This window comes from Peromyscus eremicus, chromosome 8a (assembly GCF_949786415.1).
Source record: "Peromyscus eremicus chromosome 8a, PerEre_H2_v1, whole genome shotgun sequence".
Classification (NCBI taxonomy): domain Eukaryota; kingdom Metazoa; phylum Chordata; class Mammalia; order Rodentia; family Cricetidae; genus Peromyscus; species Peromyscus eremicus.
Genome location: NC_081423.1, coordinates 101,901,271 through 101,920,513, shown reverse-complemented (window position 1 = coordinate 101,920,513; position 19,243 = coordinate 101,901,271). Strand labels below are relative to the sequence as shown.

The 19,243-nt window shown below is 47.4% G+C and overlaps 1 protein-coding gene across 4 annotated transcripts in view; it reads right to left on the bottom strand.

Moving 5' to 3' along the window:
* Rptor (regulatory associated protein of MTOR complex 1) overlaps positions 1-19,243 on the bottom strand; it is a 350,353-nt gene that overhangs the window by 113,809 nt on the left and 217,301 nt on the right. For 2 of the 4 annotated variants that reach the window (XM_059272251.1, XM_059272252.1), the window contains 2 exons: positions 5,757-5,857; positions 5,143-5,287 (listed from right to left, as the gene is read on the bottom strand). In XM_059272251.1, coding sequence (XP_059128234.1) covers positions 5,143-5,287; positions 5,757-5,857 — 246 coding nt within the window. Of the gene's footprint in view, positions 1-5,142; positions 5,288-5,756; positions 5,858-10,016; positions 10,306-19,243 lie in introns of those variants that run through there. The other 2 variants (XM_059272253.1, XM_059272254.1) reach the window with 2 other exon arrangements.

The window sequence follows — 19,243 nt, the reverse complement described above, 5'->3', positions numbered from 1 at the left end:
ACCTTAGGGAATTTGCTAGTTATGCTTTTATCATGCAAAGAAATGCCCAATTAGTTCTTACATTTGTTTCTAAGTTTTACTTTATGACAAATAATGCCTTAACTATAATGATTCAATTAAAAAAAAAAAAACCAGAACTTACTGTTTCAAAGGAAACGGAACTCTCCAAAGAGGCTTTTAATTTCAAAGACCCTCCAACAGTTTTTAAGAGGTGAGCATTACTGTTGTCCTGTCTGAAGCCTGCTGTGACTCTCTTCAGTCTTTTTCTGTGTATGACAGACTGTGGCATGGAGAGCAGTTGTGCTGTGGACACATGCAGTGTCATTTACTGTGTTGTTTAACATAGCAGACAGGCTCCCTTCACCCACTGAACAGGGTGGGGTAGCCTCCACTTGCGGTTCTGACAGGAATGCTTGAACAGACACTACCGGCCTTCAGTCACAGTCCAGTGTCTTCTTAGACCTGGGTGGATCATAGCTAGCTGCAGGACAAAGTGGACCGGGCAGAGAAAGGTACAGGTGGGGACGGCAGGGATCAGACGGGGTGGGGCACAGGAGCTGCAGGAAGTTACAAGGTCAAGTGGAAGATGGCAGTGAGACACTGAGCAGGAGCAAGCTGGTTGGGCAGGGGTCAGTCAGGGACCGAATCCAGCAACGTTACAGTCAAGGGTGAGGCCCCAAGTCAGTGGTTCTGGTGCTGGGCATTGGAGGGAGGAAACACCAAGATGACTGACCAGTTTCCAGAACAGGTATTGTCAACTCATGGTCACCTCCAACATCCCCCAGGAAGGAAGAATGTTGGGCTCTTATCTGTCAAGAGTGTGGAGCTGGCTAAAAAAATGGGAAAAAGGAACTGGCACATGGGTTCTGGGGTTGGCACACTGTCTCCTCTGGTGGCCTCAGCAGGCAGTCATGCTATGTGCTGCTTCCTGTTCTACAAGACCCTGCTGTTTCCGTCAGTCCTTCCCACTGTACTCAGACACCCACAGCCTCCAGCTGTGAGCCTAAAAACAGTTAGGAAGTGTTTCACTCTTGTAAGATACTCCTTATAGTTCAGAGACTCGAATGTGAGTCCTAAAGCCCCTTCCCACTACCATGACCTGAACCACTCTGGGTATGGCAGGAGCTGTATCATCTGACCAGAAAAATAGGGTCAGCTGCCAATGACAGGGCTATATGCCAATCTGGCTGGAACCCCCGTTTCCTTGCTGGTAGAGCTGCATGAAGGCCATGTGGGGCCTCCTAAGAGGATGTTGGGCTCTCTAGTTCACAGTGGGCTTGAGTCTGGAGGACCTGTCCCCAGAATTTGGATATAGTGATATGGGATGCTTTTAGTAAGTAAGTGTGGCAGCACCACTGTGCAACTGTAGGCCACGAAGACTTATTCAGCTCTTTTCTGACCCCCATACTTCCGTGCAGAGATGCTTGGAGAGGCAGCCTCTCACTAACAACGTACCCTTCAGCAGAGGCCTATGAGCCCTGTATGGTTTTTGAGATGGAATACTTCCTTTCACTGCAAATCTCTGTTTCAGCACATTCGTTCCTTGGTCCTTTGAACTCTCTACTTGTAAAGGACATCCCAGTTTGCTATGAATTCTCCACGCTTTACTCTTTACAACGAGGTCGCATGATTGATTAAGTCGCTTCTTCATGGCCCTATCAATGGCCTATGCTCACAGCGTGAGTTTGGATCAGGGAAGAGGACCCACCACGTATAATGTGGCACTGGCCACTACTCTGTGAGAAGGCAGCTCCAGGCTTCTCAGCTGGTGGGACCACATACCCACTCTATCACAGAAGCTACATCTCTCCTCACCAGCTCTGTCTCGACTTCCACCAACCACGGTGAGAACACAATCCGGCGGGGGGTTGGTGAAAGGAGGTACTTGACTCCCTTTTTCCCCTTGATGGTTCCCTGAGGTCCCACCACAGAGAAGAGCATCTTCTTGGCTGAGGAGCAGGTGTTGCTGTGGCATGAGCCACGGGATTTGTTCCACTGAATGGAACAAGCTATGTGAAGCCAGCATGCTAACCCTGTAGGGAAAAATTGAACCACATCTTCTCAGCTACAGGGAACTTGCTAATATGGGTGCTAGAAGGGCCAGGGTATTTTCAGTGAGTTTTTACACCAGAAGTGCCCAGCATACCAAGGCTGAGGTTCCATAGGATAAAGGTGTCCTTGCCCAGCTGTATGCAGACAGTTGTGGCTCCCAGGGCCCCTTTTCAAATGACTCCCACCCCTGCCTCTCATCCTATCTGTAAAGTTCACTCCCCAGGGTGGTGGGTGGCCAGCGTTGAGAAAACTGCTGTGGGGAGCTCTCTCTATCCTGCTCTGTCTGCTCCCTTCCCTTTGGTCTCCCCCCCCCCCCGTGTGTGTGTGTGTGTGTGTGTGTGTGTGTGTGTGTGTGTGTCCCCGCGCTCACACTTAGTGTGATTGGTGAAGGTTTGAGGTCAGAACCAGGGATCTTCCCTGAGTACTCTTTCACATTATTCTCTGGAACAAGGTCTCTCAATCAAACCCAGAGGTCTCTAATAGGGACTGGTTGATGTCTCCACCTTTAAAGACTGGAATTTCAGGTGAGCCGCCATACCCACTCAGCATTCACCCAGGTTCTACTCTAGGCTTCTTGCCTGGCAAGCACCTTCATCACTGAGCCCTCTCCCCAGCCCTCCCTTGGGTTTCTTTTTGTTTGTTTTGTTTTGTGAGACAGGGCTTCTCTGTGTAGTCTTAGCTGCCCCGGAACTTGCTCTGTAGACCAGGCTGACCTCAAACTCACAGATATCCACCTGCCTCTGCCTCCTGAGAGCTGGGATTAAAAGCATGCACCACAAACTTGGCTTTAGTTTCTTATAATAAAGTTTTTACAGAAATTCTGGCTCAGAGGAAATAAGATGTAAGGAAGGCAAGGTTTTCTGAGGATGTGTTCTCTCCCAAATGCTCACTGTATCTACTCCCCAAAGGATTATTTACACGTTTCATAGGCTTCTCAGGGAGTGCTCTCTCCTCTGCTCCACAGCGCACAGCATAATGGGAAATGAACTAGCTGGGTGCACCCTCTGCACTCTGATGGACAGTACTTCTTCCTAGCAGTGACTTCCACTCTCGACTCCAATTTTATACTATCCATGCTTAAAAGGATGCAGATTATGCATTTTAACTTTCATTGTTTATATATGAGGGCTGGACACTACTCATTTTGGTTTCTCTCCAATAAATAAGAATATTTAGTTTCTGGTTTAAAGTGGGTAAGAGGTAGTGAGTTTACAAACACCTTGCTTCTCTGGGTTCCTAGTGGTGAGTGAAAGTTGATATGTGTCTACTAAAAAAACCTGACTTTGCAACACTGTACAAAGGTCTTCAGGGTTAAACAGCTCTCTCTTACTAATGTGAATGAAGACTTTTGTTGTTGTTAGTTCATTTTGGAGTCCACAAGCCTCCAATTGTGTGGAAGAGTGCTGCCAGTTGGATGTGGAATACCCACAAAGGACCCACAGCACTACTGGGAGGTGGTGTCCAGATGAAGGAAGTTCAAGCAATGGGGCATGCCCAGGAAGGGGATACTGGGATCCATGCCCTTGCATTCCCCTCCCCTTTGTGCTTCCCAGCAGGTTATCGTCAACATTTGCTCCAGCATGTGCTCCAGCCAGGAAGTGCTGCCTCCAAACAGACCCAAGGCAGCCAAGAGACCAGGGACAGAAAGCTCTGAAACCATAACCCACAGTAAAACTTTCTTCCCTATAAGCACATTAAGTCCGCTGTTCTATTAAATAATGGCAATTAACCAGGTGTGGTGGCGCACATCTTTAATCCCAGCACTCAGGAAGCAGAAACAGGCAGATCTCTGTGAGTTCAAGGCTAGCCTTGACTATACAATGAAACCCTGTTCCAACCAAACAAAAGTAAAGTAAATCTTAGGAGCGGGTGAGATGGCTCAGCTGTTAAGAGTATTTGCTACTCTTCCAGAGGTCCTGAGTTTAATTCCTAGTACTCACATGGCAGCTTATAACCATCTATAACTGTAGTCCTGTGGGATCTGATGCCCTCTTCTGGTGTACAGACATACATACACACAAAACACCCATATACATAAAATACATAAATCTTTTTAAAAAGTAATGGACAATACAGAAATCAAATGTCTTCAGATACGTTCAGATTCAGAATAAATTTATTATTTTAAATTTTATTTTATGTGTGTGTTTTGTCTGCATGTATATATGTGCATCATGTGTGTACAGTGCCAGAAGAGGCCAGAGAAGGATGTTGGCTCTCTTGGAACTGGAGTTACAGGTGGCCATGAACCACACTGCATGGTGTTGGCTGAACTCTCTCTCCAGCCCCACACTGTATTATTTTTACTGTTACGACTACTAGCATTGGCTGTGCCACAATAAGAAAAGTATAAGCAGTGATTAAAGACTATAGTGAGTGAGTGAGTGTGTGTGTGTGTGTGTGTGTGTGTGTGTGTGAGACACATGGCTTTAAATTTTAGAGAAATCTTGTATTCACTTAATAAATTTGGGGCAATTTTTTTTTCAGTACAAGTTCCAAAGGCCAGAGAGCCCTTATTTCGGCTCACAGATTAATAAAGAACGTAGCATTGTCTATCTACAGACCAAGTTCCAGGACAGCCCAGCCACGGCTACACAGAGAGACCCTGTCTGGAAAAGAAAAAAGAAAGAGAAAGAAAGAAAGAGAGGGGGAGAGGAAGGGGGGAGAGGAGGGGAGAAAGGATGGGGTTGGTATTAGTGGGGAAGGCAGGACACCAGGAACATGAGGCAGCTGGTTACATTGTGTCCATGGTCAGGAATCGGAGAAGGGACAGGAAGTAGGGGCTGAATAGGAAAATAAAACTCAAGGCCTGCCCCCAAACACCCATTTATTCTAAGAAGGCTCCACCTCCTAATGGTTTTACAACCTTTCAAAAGAGCTCCACCAGCTGGGGAATGTGGGCTCAAGTCTGCTGACTCTGTCCACTTATAAAGCCTCCTTCCTTCTGAAGACACTCCTTCCTTTCCCACGGCTGGTGCCACCCTTCACCAGACCAGATCACTTACAGTTCCAAGAAGCCCAGAGTACTACAGTGGGAAGCACATAACTGGGGACCCAAGCACAACAGAACTGTCAGATGGACACACTTACCACATGGCATGCATGTATGTCGGTGGGAGTCGTGGGCTGCTCACTGGAGTGCAGTTATACGACCTCATGATTCTTTCTGCCAATAAAAAATTTCTAAACAAACTTGCCACCAGCAGGTCCTGTCGGAAGAGCTTTTGGAAGAGATCTGAAGGCAGATAAAAAAAATAACAAGGAATCTTCAGTGATTTGTGCCAGCACTGGAAGCCAAACATACAAGTTTTCTTCCATCAAAAATTATTACAGACAAGTTGAGGCTGACACACACATTACTCACTGGTAATATATACACACACATGCACATATTAGTCTACATATGAACAAATACGCAAATCCCAACCAACCTATAAACAAAGTGCACACATGTCTTATAGTAGGAATTCTGTTTTCAACAGATACGGACAGCGCCAACACTTATTCAGGAAGCTGAGCCCTGGGCCTGCTGGGAAGGCATTACTGAGGGGAGAGCAGGCTGACATGGTTCTAAGCACCTGACCCTTGGTCCCTGCACTGACACTACCACACCCAACCCTCCTTAGGCTCTTTTGCTCTCCTTTCTATTTTCAGTCCCTCTCTGGAGGGAACCAGTGATCCTGTTTGATGGTGGTGTCTCTCACCCCGAGGGAGCACATTCCAGGCGATGGTGTCTGTGATGGCTGTGAAGATCCAGTTCAGCTCACCCAGAGGGGTCCTCCGGTCATTCAGCCGGCCAGGAATCCTAAACAAGATGGCGTTTGCATTAGTGCTGCCACAGCTACTGAAATAGGCAAGGGAGTCAGACGTGGGAACAGATCTTGATGGAGAGGGAAAGACAGGCTGGGCTGTGGCTCGGAGGTACTTCTGGAGTCCCCGACATTCCCAGAGTTCCCGCATGTCTCCTTCAAGGAGACAAGCACTACATAGGCTCACCCTCAGTAGCTCCTCTCTCTACCCTCCAGGAAGACACACCAACAGTTTTCTTGTTGCCTTTGTATGTATGGACCAAGCGCAGCTGGCAACAGACAGCTGAACAGTTCCACACGTGTGGCACAAGCCCAACTAGGCTCAAAGACACACATCTCGTGCTGTCAAGGGATGCACACGCTTCACAGTCCTCTTCCACAGCCCTGTCTGGGTGCCACTGCTACAGAAGTGCTGAGGGACAAAGTCCTGCCCCATACAGCCTACTTACCTTGTAGTTATTCAGTTAGTCCTGCAGACCTAGATGGGGCCCTGCTACCATGAAGAATGCCTCTCAGTGGGAAGGACAGATGAGGAGCAAACAACAAGGACATACATGGAGAGGCAGGCAGTGAGATGCTGCAGACACTCAAGGCAGAGCATGAAGAGGGGTAGAAGCATGTACTATGTTAAGGGAGGTGAAGGAAAGCTGTACTAAGTGCTAATCCAGGAGTAGAGATCTGCATTCTGACAGGGCAGAAGGTCCATGACTAAGACAAGAGTGAGTCCACTGGAGACCAGAGTAGTTCAAAGCCCTAAGGTGTGGCCATGTCCTGCATCTTTCTGCTCTGCAGCAAGCTTAACTTTACCCATTAGGTAGCAAGTTTAATTATATCTGACTAGAAACTCTTTCTCCCAGAAGGAAAATGTTCACAGTGATTTGGTTTAGAAGCTAGAGTGTGATTTGCTATTTATAAGGTGGAACAGATTAATAATTCCCATTATAGTCACCCATTTGACGGTATTGTCAGTAAGAACAACTCAATGACTCAGAAACAGAGGGGAGCGGGGCCAAGCTAGCTACATAACACAACTATGCCAAGTGAGCTCTTTCCTGCCACTAATACCATTTGGTTTAGAAACAAAAATACTTCTTGTCTTCAAGGAGGCTTAGTGATAGAACAGAAAAAAGTCAGAAAAAAACAAAAACAAAAACAACCAGTGTAATCCTTTCAAGCAGCACTGCTCACATCAGGTGTATTTCCAATGCCTGAGACGCTGTCATGGAGCCCAGTGCTGGCCATGTGCAGGACCACAAAGTATCCTACTACTGAAGAGAAACCAAGGGCCAGAGGTGAACGCAGCACTGAGTGTGGAGACTGGGTGGCTCTTACCCTGAGTGTGGGATTCTCCTTATGAGGTCTCTTGCCATGGAGAGCACCACATAGAGGTGTATGTATGGTAGCTGGACCCATGGCCATCAGCTGTCTACACAGGACAGGGAAGTATGAGAAATCATGGGAAAGCAGATGACCACTCTTCCTGGAGTTTCTCCTCACAGAGCTAGGTGAGTGTGGGGTGTACCCTTCGAAGAGAAGACACTTATTCATGACTGCAAAAACAATGCCCAGCAAGGCTCTTTATCCGAGCTCTCTCAATTGTTGATGGAATGTCAGAGTTACAACCACCACCATCTTCTGTAGTATGTCCCAACTGCCCTACCTACTACCAACACCAAGTCCAAGTATGCGGTGCCCCCAACATTTTTCAATAGCTCACTAAGACCCATGGAAGCTGTCTCCTCTAGGTGACCATTTACTACACAGAAAGACGCCACCTCAGCCCAGGTGAACCCACAGGACAGTGTCCAGGAATAGACAAACAGAGCTCTGTTCCCTCTCCATTTGACAACACACACAGAATACTGCTGACCAGGCAGTCACTCAAGCCTAGGGACAGAGGCTTTACTAGAGTTCCAGCAGAGAAATGGCTGGTTACTGAGCTCAACCTCCAGTGTGACTGACATCATGGGACTTATAGACCCTCCTACCTCAGGCTGGTCTTCCTGTAATGTGAGCCCTGCCCTGGCACTGCCAGTGTGGTTAGCCACTGAACTAAAAACAGAGACTTTGAAGAAGCAGGGGGAAAGGTCAGATGTTCTCTTTGGGCAAACCTGCATACTCTGCCCCTGACCCCAGATTAGACTGCTCAGCACCAAAGCATTCTCTTCCAGTGAAATCTTAGGCCTTTAGCTTAACATACAGTCCTAAGTATAAGCAGGCAGGGCCAGGAGAGCCTCCCTTTAGATGAGCAAATACCAGAGTAGGTGACCACCAAGCATCCATAGTGTACACAATCCTTCCAACAAGAGGTCTGCTGGGCCACACCATTCAGGGAAGGTTCAGAGAAACTATGGCAACCTTTGGGGAAACACACAGCATTCACACTGGAAACATATACATTCTTGTCTTCTACCTCAGTGTGTAGCTTCCCAGCCAGCAGTCAATCCCTCCTCCCCCACTGAGACAGGATCTCACTATGTAGTTCTGGCTGTCCTGGAACTCACTCTGTAGACCAAGCTGGCCTCAAACTCACAGAGATCCACCTGCATCTGCCTCCCGAGTGCTGGGATTAAAGGCGTGCGCCACTATGTTTGGCTCATTAGTCAATTCTTTTTTTTTTTTTTTTTTGAGCTGAGGATCGAACCCAGGGCCTTGTGCTTGCTAGGCAAGCGCTCTACCACTGAGCTAAATCCCCAACACCTCATTAGTCAATTCTAATCCAGAAACTTATTAAGGGGACACAGGATGTACTGAGGCAGAGCGTGATTTTATTAAAACTGTGACAAGTTAGAAATGGGCTACATGACCAAAACAAGAAAAGTGACTGAGTGAATTACAGAATAACCACAGAGAAATGGCTACTGGACACTTAATGGTTATTTTTTGGACATCTCAATAGGGCAATATGCGCTTTATAATAATAAACAAAGAAACAAGTCAAACATGGCACAGCCAAGATCACACAAAATACATGCAAGGAGAGCAGCAGGAAGAACCTCCATGTGCTGGAGGGTGGCGGGGGGTGGGGTGGGGTAGGGGTTGTTCTTCCTATGATCCATATGGAGAATATGAGAATCCACCCCACTTGAACCATAGGGAACATTTGAGACTCCAGTTTCTTTGCTTATTTATCCTCAGCCTTGTGTGGCATTAGGAAGGTGAGCTCTAAGGCGACAGCATCTGGGGGACTGGTGCCTAGTGCAGTGGACAGCATTCTCGGGGGAGGGTTAGGGTCAGCCTTGTGTGGCATTAGGAAGGTGAGCTCTAAGGCGACAGCATCTGGGGGACTGGTGCCTAGTGCAGTGGACAGCATTCTCGGGGGAGGGTTAGGGTCTATAAGAATCAAAGAGACTAACCCCAGCCTGTCGCTAAACTTGGACGGTTACCAGTAAGAGCCTACATGCCTTGAGTCAAGTGAGGCTACCACAGATCAAGCTGTTTTCCTGGTTACGGTTTCTGGGGATGGGAACATGTGTTCTCAGCAGTGAGAAGCTGCCAGTAATAGTCTCTACCCTAGCCTCCATCACTGAATAGCCACTGAGAACAGAGCCTGTGTTTGGGTCTGGGTTACTTAGTTCTATCACAACAAAACAAAAACAACTCTCAAGTGTGACAATCAGCACTAAAATCCCATAGCATCCTGAAAACTCCCTATTTTCTCTGAGATCATCATGAAAATATAGGCAAGGCATCTTCCCAACTCACATTGATTGATTGATCGAGCAACTGTCTAGTGAGGAAGCACCGATGTGCCTTCTGGTTCATTTGCAGACAGGTCCTTTTGGGATGACAAAGGCGGAGTGAGTCCACATCCCTCCTCCTTGTTGTTTAGAGCTGTGGTCTCTGTGCCTGACAGAGAAGCTAGGAAGCCATCTGGACTGTCACAGGCTGCGAAGGACCCAGAGGGAACCAAGTAGCTATAACACCCAGCCTGAGCCCCCACCCCACTTGGGAAGCTTCTCTAGGCCCTAGAAAGTCTATGAACAAGCTCAGGGGCTTTTTAAAAACTTCACTCCTTGGTGCTAACCAAAGACAAACTTTATGTGGAAAGAGATCACAGGATTGAAAGATGAGAAGCCAAACGCTAGTCCCAGCTGTGCTGGGGCTGGGCAACTTCTGCATCCTGTGTCTCGGCTCTGAGTCACGAAAACTAACCTTATGTGCGACACGGGACTAAAATAAAACGGGTCACACTTGCACAGCAGACACAGCAGCAGCCAGATACCTCCTTGGCAGGGGCATGCCGCCTCCTCAGCTCTCCCTCCCGCTGTTGCTGTCGGCACAAGGTTTATTCCCATTTCATCCCATCTTCCTGCAGACACTGTGCTCCCCTGCAGCTTTCTGTTTCCGGTCAGGACTCATCTTCCTTGATTTCAACACCCAGGCTGTCACTGTTCAGCACCTACTGCCATACAGTGATTACTTTTGAGTATCTCCACTGCCATGCACGTGATGACCTCAGAATGGGGCTGGTTCTGGAATGGCCGTCTGACATTTTCCTCTTGGGTCACTCTCTCCTCACCCTCATACCCCTCAGGGCCCTTATCACCACCTCTGCAGTCACTCATCAAGACTCTGTCTACCACTCTACTCCGGAGTCACCCTTCTCCACCTAGTTGACAGACCCTGTTAAATCACTGGTCATTCCAACCTTAGTGAGGAAACATTTCTAAGTATGTGTTCAATGTCTGAATGTCTGGATGATTGCCACCTCCTTTGTGCTCATTCCTATGAGTGTCCTGCCAACCTGTGTCTCACTAGCATCTGCCCTTCCTGCCTATTTCTTACACGGGGGCTGTACAAAGTCAGCCTGGACTGTGGGAAGAGCACACTCATAGATGGGGCCTCAGTCGTGACAGGTCTTTACAAACTGAGGAGTAACTTCGAGGGATATGCAGGGTGAGCAGCCAGCCTGAACTCTGGTGTCAGACAGACACAGGCTTGAATCTGGCCAGTAACTGCCCTGTGGTCTTGGGCCAGCTATCTGAGCTCACTGAGGTCTGGTTTACTTCAATACCAAGCTTCACAACTAGCTAGACACAACCACTGACTGGGGACTACAGCCATGTTTGCCACTGTACATGGGTCACCTCCCAGGAAGGTGTTCTTTTCATTCTCACTTACAGATTGGGACTGGAGGCCATCCTGAGGGTGTACTTGGCCTTGGGAAGAAGTGGTAAGAAACTGGACATAGGCTAGCCCACCATCTGCCTCACAAGGTTCTGAGGACCAAGAACAAATGGACCTGGGATGTAGGAGATGGGGCTTACAGCAAGCTGCCCAAGTCTTTCTGGCCTTGGGGGGAAAAAAATCAGCGAAGACCTCATGACCCCAGGGCTCCCTTTGTACTGTCACAGCGTTCCTCTCCCTTCAAATCTGGAAAAACCACAGGGCGGCCAACAGCAAAGCAAGTTCCCCTTGCTGCTCCTGACCTTGACTAAGCCGCTGATCTCTGGTTATAGCCTTTACTACTGGCCCTTCTGCCCCTGGAAAGCCAGATCCCAACACCCGTTTCCTGACCTGCTCTCTGGGATCCTGACTGAATTTGGGAATGCTGCCCTAACCTCACAAACCTCCAAACACACTTGACATTGGGGCTATCAGCCTGCTCAGATCAATGAGCACCTACAGTGACTCTCCTGCCTCACACACAGAAGGCTGTTCTTCATGCTTTGCTTATCTTTCTTCATAGTCTGAGCTCAAGAGGAGCTTAGCAACATCACTGCTTCATTCTCTACAGCAAGGACCCACTCCATGAGCCCCACTTACTACCCACGTACGCCCCAGCCTTATTAGACCTTGTGTAGTTCACAGTTCCTTTGACAATCTGCTTCCACCTGCTGGGAAGGCTGTCCTCATCCAAGCCCCTCTAATTCACAGTGTGCTGGCTCAGGGCTGGCTCTTCCTGTGTCAGTTGAGAATTCTGCAAAGTCCTCTGTCTTTTCTGTAGGGGCTTTGAGTGCCTCTACTTAAAATCTCAAAGGACAGCAGCACCTGTGGCTGGAGAGAGTGGGCTGAGCACTTCCCAGCTCTGGCTGGACACACTTCACAGGAACAGCCAGGCCTCTAAGACTAAATGGTCTAAAGACTTCTGTCCAATTCACTCAAACAGAAAATTCCCTCATGGCCTCAAAACTGTCAATAACTGACCAAGTTGACAGCTGATTTCGTAAAAAATGTTGCCAATCTGGTCCCATGCTTCCTCAGACTGGTCCAATGCCAGATCGCATAGTGCTGGAAACAACAGTGTTGGCCTCTGTTTGCTTATGCTGCCCATGTTCCTTCCTGGGCCAGAGTTTCTGACTCCCCTGGGGCCAATTCCTATGTAGTGTAGAAGCAGCTCTATCATCTATTCTGTGGAGCTCAAGATGCCCTGCACATAACAGCTTAGTGCAGCCTCTTCATAGCCCTTCGGATCCGTAGCACACATCCACCTCTGAACAGCTCCAGCACTCCTCGAAGCCCTTGCCTGTGTTCTTTGTATTATTCAGCACTGCTTCTCTATGCTAATGCTCTGTGTAACTAGATAATAAATTCCTATGGGCAATGACTTTCTTTCCTCGATATGTATCAATCTCCTTATAGTTTTTGGCACAGTGCTAAGCACACTGCATAATCTCAGCAGCCCACAAGCCTGAGTCATGGAACTCGAAAACAGCAGCAGCTCCCACTCATTCCTAAGACTCCCCATTGCCCAGTGGATAGAATCCTAACTCTATGGCAGCTGGTAGCTGTGAATGGGGACAGGGAAGGAGTCAGGTCAAGTGCTACTCTTCAGCTGTGTTCTCAGGGTCCTCAGCCTTACTTCTCTGGGCATCCTAGAAACACTTTCTCGCTGAGAAAGGTGGAAGAACAGGAACCTGCACTGTACTAAGAGGGAGCACTCACTGCAGAGACCAGGCCAGGTGAAAAAGACCCCAGCTTCCTTCCTGCCTCATGTGACCACCTGTGATACCTGCCTTTAATTGTCAACTTGCCACACACAGTCAGTCTCACCTGAGTTGTAGTGAGGAACTGTCTAGATCAGGTAGGCTTGTGGACAAGTCTGTGGGGAGCTGTCTTATCCCAAAAGTGGGTGGTGCCACTCCCTGAATTTGGGTCCCAGCCTGTATAAAAGAGAAGGTGCACATGTTCTCTCTGCTCTTGCCTGGATGTGACCAGCTGCTTCAGGCCCCTGCCTACCTTCCCTGCGATGAGAAACTGCAACCTGGACTGAGAGATAAAATAAACCCTTCCTCCCATTAGTTGCTTTTTTTTCCTTTCGAGACAGGGTTTCTCTGTATAGCTCTGTGCCTTTCCTGGAACTCACTTGGTAGCCCAGGCTGGCCTTGAACTCAAAGAGATCCGCCTGGCTCTGCCTCCTGAGTGCTGGGATTAAAGGTGTGCGCCACCACTGCCCAGCCCCTTGGTTGCTTTGGTCAAGGTACTTTGTCACAGCAACAGAAATGATCACAGAACAACAAACCAGTGTAGGTTTGAACTCATTAACCTTCCCTAAAGTAATCCACTCCCCACTAGCCCTTTCACATTCCAACATCACATTATCACCGCTGGGCACCCCTGTACACTCAGGCCTGCCCAGAATGTCCTCCTGTCTTCCTGGTTTTAAGGACAGAGTCCTCTACCAAGGAGCTTGGGTTTGTAACCTCTCCAAACACCTTCCCCTGGCACCTCCTTCCATTCCTCAGGGCCTGCAGAAGTCTCTGCTGTCTTCTCCACTGTTCACAGAATGTTGTGGGTGCCTCTGTATCTTAACAACGATGCTATTCAGGCTGTCTTCATGCTTGGCACAAATGCATCATGCTCGTGTGCCCATGTGTGCTTGGTGGCCAATGCCAGAATCACTACTGAATGATCACAATGCTCTGTGTGCACAAAATGGTCAGCACAAAACTCCAGCTTCCAGGAAAATAGCACCATCACACCAGAGACAGTCTTGTACTTACAAAGTAAGGACACAGGAAGAAGGTAAACAAACAGTACAAGTCCCACCATCTGAAATCCACTAGAAACGCTGGCACACATTCCTGTGGCCAGCTTGGTACACACAGCAGCAAATAATCTGTAACACACTGAGGCACTGTGTAAGGGCATGCTGCATGCTTGTCACAAATGCCCACAGACACAGGAAACAGTCCATACCATGGTACCAACAGCAAGTATCTTGGCAGGGTTATGGGTGTTTTTAAAATTCCTTTTTGCTTATCTGTGTTTAATGAGATTTCCGCTAAAAACACAGTCCCTACATAACAAAGAAAAATCAAGTCTCCCTTTTTTTAATAAAAGAAAGGCAGTTTCTAAAAAGGGAAAGTACTTTAAAATTGCATTCTTTTGCAAATACATAGATGGATTAAGTCAATTAGGGTATGGTATGGTATTTCTGTACTTTTCAAATGACCATAGTGTATGTGACTGTTTGGAGAACCTTGTAGGTTCACTTACTGCAAATGATTCATTACTTGGAAATGCTCCCTGACAAAGACCACAGGAGGTGAACCCAGCAATTTCCTTTGAAAACAATTCTGAAAATGAGGGTCAGTACATAATGGTTAAATCTTCAGTAAGGTAAAAGCTCCTGCATTGGTTCACAGACGTGTGCATGTGTACAGATGCACACAGAGTCCCATCAAGAGCACTGCACTGAAGCATGGACACAAGGCTGCACACGCATTTTCTCCTAATGATTCAGGGCTATAAGGGCAGAGCCTGAAGCCTGGAGCTAATTTGCTGGACAGTGGGTGTTTATGAGACTTGTAAAAATATTTTTCATCAGTTAACAATCTCCTAAGCCAAATCAGACCACAAACCACATGCCCTGTCATCCCTTCCCACAACTCTAGCTGCTCACAGATGCCAAATGGTCAGGAATCTGCGGTTTACATTGTGACCCATGGACAGTCTCAGGAGCTGTGGTTTCCAATGCTGTACTGGCACTGCCCCCCTACCCCCACTAAACACACAGCACTGAAAAGCTGTTATCACAGTGCACATAATTCAGCCCACAGCACCCAGGCCAGGAAGTGACAGAAACACAAAGCAGAATAACCACAAAGAACGTCCGTGTGGACACATCAAGGTACAACCATCTCAACCTAAGAGGAGAAACCTTAAAAATGGTGAGAGAAAACTGTTTAAGGGAAGGCCACATATGTAGTATAGGTCAAAGAGACACCTCGTCCCCACCCCCAACCCCAACCAATCAATCAAACAAAAAGACAAGCATGGCAGCAGCAGGCAGGCCTCTAAGGCCTGGAACTATCAAGCAGGAACTCACTTGAAAGGGTCAGTCTAAGCTGAGGTTAGTGAGATGTGGCTGTGCCCCAAGGGTGAAGAGTAAGTGTACAAATCTTCAAAAATCTCGTTTGAAGAGAGCAACATGCAAAAGGGCAACACAGGCTGATGGTCAGTCAGTCAGAGGAGGCTGAGATCTGTCTGAACATTCAACAGCAACACAGGGCATTAACAGAACAAAGGGGGAATAATCAAACCCTAGCAACCACAGCTTTCCTTCTGCCTCCTCAGCAGATGCAGGAAACATCAGATTTCAACACCCATCTGTGACGGCGAGGGAACCTGACAGTGGCTAGCCACAAAACACCCACAGCTCACATTGTGTTAACAACATAACACAGACTGTTTCTCCTTCACTGACCCTTGGGAGCAGAGCTTGGACGCCCAGCTTCACTCTTTCCATTTAACACGGTACTAGAGGCATTAGACAGTTCAATAAAATAAGAAAAAGAAACAAGAGATGCACAAATTGGAAAGGAAGAAGCCAAACTCTATGTACCAGCACATGACATAATTATAAATACAGATCTTATGGAATCTGCAAAACAACTACCAGAGCTAGTAAGTCAGTTTAGCAAATCTAGAGGAAACAAGGCCACTGTACAAAACGCATTCATTTCTATATGCAACCACACACTTAAAAATTCTGACACTAATAAAAAGAACACAAGACCTGTACAGTTAAAACTACAAAGCACCAAGGAAAAAGTAGTCCTCACATGACAGTGATATCAGAAGACCAATTCAGTACTAGAGAAGTACAGTGAAGCACAGTGAATATCTATGTGAATAACTAGGACACCACCAGTCAGAAGAGCAGGGCAGGTTAGAGGACAGCATGGCTGAAAGTACAGGCCTTGGTGTCAAGCTCCTGTTCCGCTCTGGACTCCCACCTTTCCCATGCTCAGCTCCCTCCCTCCTTGTGAGGACCACTCAGGGCATACTTTACTGCCTAAGTCAGATGAGAAGAGGTCAATAAATCAGAGATGGTTGGCATATAGGAGCTGCTGAACTAGATGTGCAAACAGCCATCACACTCAATATGGCTCTCTTCAGAAGAGCCATGGGAAGGACACAGCAGGCTCAAATACAAGGAGGTGCAATGCCGGATGCCTGCAGCCCAGCCACATGTAGCACCCCAAACTCCTGAAACTCAACACCACAACTAGCAACAAGAGGAAGACACAGTTCTCAATCACACAAGAGGGGGCGAGGAGATGGCTCAGGGAGTAATGCAATTGCTTTACAAGCATGAAGTCTGAGTTTGGACCCCCGCCCCCATCCTGTCCCACACCCATATAAAAATTGGGTACAGCAATGCCCATCTGTAACTCCACTGCTGGGGAGGGGGAGGGGGAGGGGGAGGGGGAGGGGGAGGAGGCGGCGGCAGTAGTAGCAGCAGCAGATCCCAGAGTCTTGCCAGCTAGCTAGCCAACCGGCATGGGGAGCTCCAGTCAATGACTATCTCAAAGATTAAAGTGGAAAGTTACTAATGAAAAAATCCAATGCTGATCTCTGGCTTCACTACCTAAAACCAAAACACAAGCCTTAAACTACAGTTACACTGATGAAGATAGTGATACAGACAAAAGGGCAGACACAGATCAACAAAGTGGAGTTTCACACCACAGATCACCTGTCCATGATCTGAAATTTGATGACCAGACAGGAAGAAGAACTTTGAACAGTACTGAACACAATACACAAAAATTAACCTAAGATGGAGCATAAACTTAAAGAAAAGTTAAAACTGTAAAACTTTTAGGAAGAAAGGTCAATGGCCCTGGGAGAGTCAGGCAAAGACTTTTTGTGTGGGACACAGAAATCACAAATTATAGGAGAAAAGGCTATAAAGTCAGATCTCATCAGAATGAAAAGCTTCCCTTTGAAGGATTGCTTTGAAGACCAAAACACAAGCTACAGACTTTCCAAAATTGTTAACAATACAAGGCTCTGACTATGGACGATGCAGGTCACCAAGAATGGACACGCACCCAGAATGGTAGTACACTCACACACTTGCAAGGATGGTCCACCATGATAGAAAACAGCCAGGTGATTTATTTTATAGTATTAAATGCACACCTACCACATCACCAGCCATTCCACACACAGTTATTTATCCAGGTGAAATAAATATACATTTCCACACGTGACCACAGATGATTGACTGTAGCATAACAACCAAAATGATCCACCAGCGGGTGAAACCAACGGACACAGACTAGGATGTGACTTGCAGTGAAGGATCACAGCACCAATGAACCAAGCCTGCGTGAATGTCAAAGGCTACACCTACCAAAGAACCCACACACTTCCAAGAGCTCCACTTCCACCAAATTCTGGAAAAGCCAACTCCAGCACATGGGAAGGCAGACCCAAGATGACCTGGGCTTGGGGGACAGGAGGGTTAGTGGGGAAGGGTGAGGTAAGAACATCACAGACCCACCCTGCTGGTAGCAGTGGTTCCAGGAGACTGTACATCTGTCAAAGTTCATCAAATCATAGTTAACTCCGGGTATTTTATTGATAGTCTCTTGATAATGTTGATCTAAAATCATGAAAACAAATATAGGGGAAATTATAACATTTTCAAACAAGACAGAATTTTTTCACCAGCAGATGTGCACTAAAAGTAAAGAAAAATGAGCTCAAATGGGAGCTCTGAGGTACAAGAAGGAACAAGGGTCATCAGAAGGTCTGAACGTGGTTAATGTAATCGAACTAACTCTGGAGGGTAACAGCACTGTGTACAGACAAAGGGGGGGATGTGTGTGTGTGTGTGTGTGTGTGTGTGTGTGTGTGTGTGTCTGGTACAGGTATCAGCTGAAGAGAGGCTAGTTTTCACAGCCATGTGACTGCAGTGACCGGCAGCTTCCCAGGCAACAGCTACGCTCAGGAGTCAAGGCTTAAACAGGAATTGCCACCAGAAAGGTGGGTCAAGCGTTCCAGGTGAGGCACAAGGTCTGCCTCGCTGTGGCCTTACTATGCTGTCTGGTAGCTATACTCAATGAGAAAATGCTGCCTCCCAGCACACTTGGTTTCCTTAGGACCCAAACTCTTGAGCTGGGCAGAAATGAAGTCAGTGCCACAGCGAGAGACTGATATGCACCGTGCTGAGGCATGCAGGCCTTTGTTTTGACGACAAAGGCCAGTATTTTGGTACCACAGTGAAGAAAATGGAAGCAATGCGTGCTGTATGTAGGCGCCCCCATGGCAGCCTCCATACATCCTTTCCCAAGACTCATCTCTGACGTCACTGCAGTACCGAGTCTCCTTCTGTGCTTGTCCATCAGAACAAACCACGGAACTCCTTGTAGGAGTGGTGTGTCAAGCACAGAGGTGATTGGCACCTTTCACCTTTCACCTGCCCTCTGCCTTTACAGGAATTTGAATAAAAGATACCAGGGCAGGAGTGACCACCTGGAGATGAGGTGATGGACACAGGCAACTGGGTGGGCGAGGCCTCGGGGTGGCAGGCAGAGATCCAATTTTCTGTCTGTTAGTGTTCCAACACTCCCTCTAGCTATTGGCTTCCTCTCCATTGTGCAGGCCCTGGGTATTTGTTTCCCCTGATCCAGCCTAAACCAGCACCAGTGAGCTGTAACTCAGAGGATCATGACCTGAGCATGCTGATCAATTGCTGATTTCTCAGAGGATTGGTGATCCATGCATGCTGATCAATTGCTGATTTTTCACCATAAACAAATGTTACAACTGCACTGGAAAAAAAAAACCATACTTTTAAAACCAAGCCTGTATCTTTTAATGATTACTTTTTAAAACTAGTCCATGTTATGAGTTTATCTGGGCAGCCCACACACCTTCCTGAGTGAGGATGCTGAGGGAAGGACAAGACGCGGCTCAGATGCCCACTGAGGTGAACTGCCGGACACACCCACTCTGCTGGCTCTTAAAAGGTGGGTGACAATACTCACCCTCAAAGGGCCCTTTAGAAATGTGATAGAAACCTTATCTTGAAAAAACAAACAAACAACCCCCCCCCCCAAAAAAAGGGAAGGTGATATATACAAAGCCCTCAACACAGGACAGGATACATAGCAGGTATTCTGCAAACGCTATTTTAGAAT